At 42.5% G+C, this 1,082-nt stretch overlaps 1 protein-coding gene across 1 annotated transcript; it reads right to left on the bottom strand.

Moving 5' to 3' along the window:
• Positions 1-371: 371 nt before the first annotated feature.
• Positions 372-746, bottom strand: LOC129925936 (uncharacterized). The gene has a single exon (XM_056027533.1). It carries the CDS (start codon positions 744-746, stop codon positions 372-374), a length of 375 nt encoding a protein of 124 aa, XP_055883508.1.
• Between the last annotated feature and the right edge of the window lie 336 nt (positions 747-1,082).

Below are 1,082 nucleotides of genomic sequence, written 5' to 3' on the forward strand. Positions count from 1 at the left end.
TGGCATCGATACTGTTCATGTTAGACAACTAGGATTTCAGTATCTGGTATATGTTCAGGCCAATTCACTTTATGAATTTTCCTTAGACAGAATTGGTGGAAGGAGTTTAGATTTTTGATGTGGCTGTAATATAGGGTCCAGGACTCTGATGCATACAAGAATGAAGGGAGGACTACGGCACTGTATTATCTGTAGATTTTCAGTTTTGTGGATATGCTGAGTCTTCTCCGTTGCCACACTTGTCATTGAAGTCTGCCAAAAGCAGCACTGGCAACGTGCAACACAGAAGTCTACCTCATCATCCAGGTTGGCATTAGCTGATGCTTCCCAGAAAGACACATTCTTTAAACCTTTTTATAGTTTCTGGCCATCTATAAGAATGGCTGGTTTTGTGAAAGATTTATTTCCAGGAGGTTGGTGCAGCACTTCTTTTTTACATTTATGGTGAGGCCAAAATTTTTGCAGGCGTTGGCGAATAGCAGGTTTCTGATGTAGCCATACTTTACTTTGGTCCTTGCCTTAAGTCTTTGAGCACCGTATATACTTGCATGAGTGCGATATCGTAAACCAGCTCCAATGCTTTCTGTGCAAAAGGCATCTTTCGGCATAGCTGTGAAAATTATGCTGAAAAGCGTTGGAGCCAGCACACAGCCCTGCTTCACACCATTTGAGACAGGAAAAGGCTTGGAGTAGTCTCCGCTGTCTTGGACTCTTGCTTGCATGTTATCTTGAAATTGGCGCACCATTGTTTTATGAATTGATCCGGGCAGCCAAATTTGGACATGACTTGCCAAGACATTCACGTATGACATCAAAAGCCTTTGTCAAATCTATGATTGCAGTATAGAGATTAGAATTTTGCTCTCTACTATCTAGAAGTTGGCAGACTGCAAAGATCCTGTCAACCGTGCATCTACCGCGCCTGAAGCTGCATTGGCTTTACGGAAGTAGGCCAGTTTCTATGTGGTGTTGTGGTCTGTTTAATACCACTATAGATAGGATCTTGTCAGCAATGCAAAGGAGGGATATGCCACGATGGATATCGCATAAGTGCATATTTACCTTTCTCTTGTAGAACTGGC

This window comes from Biomphalaria glabrata, chromosome 4, assembly GCF_947242115.1.
Source record: "Biomphalaria glabrata chromosome 4, xgBioGlab47.1, whole genome shotgun sequence".
In the NCBI taxonomy this organism is placed as follows: domain Eukaryota; kingdom Metazoa; phylum Mollusca; class Gastropoda; family Planorbidae; genus Biomphalaria; species Biomphalaria glabrata.

Coding starts and splice junctions, on each gene's coding strand:
- LOC129925936 (XM_056027533.1), bottom strand. CDS start 746: ATGGTGCGCCAATTTCAAGATAACATGCAAGCAAGAGTCCAAGACAGC.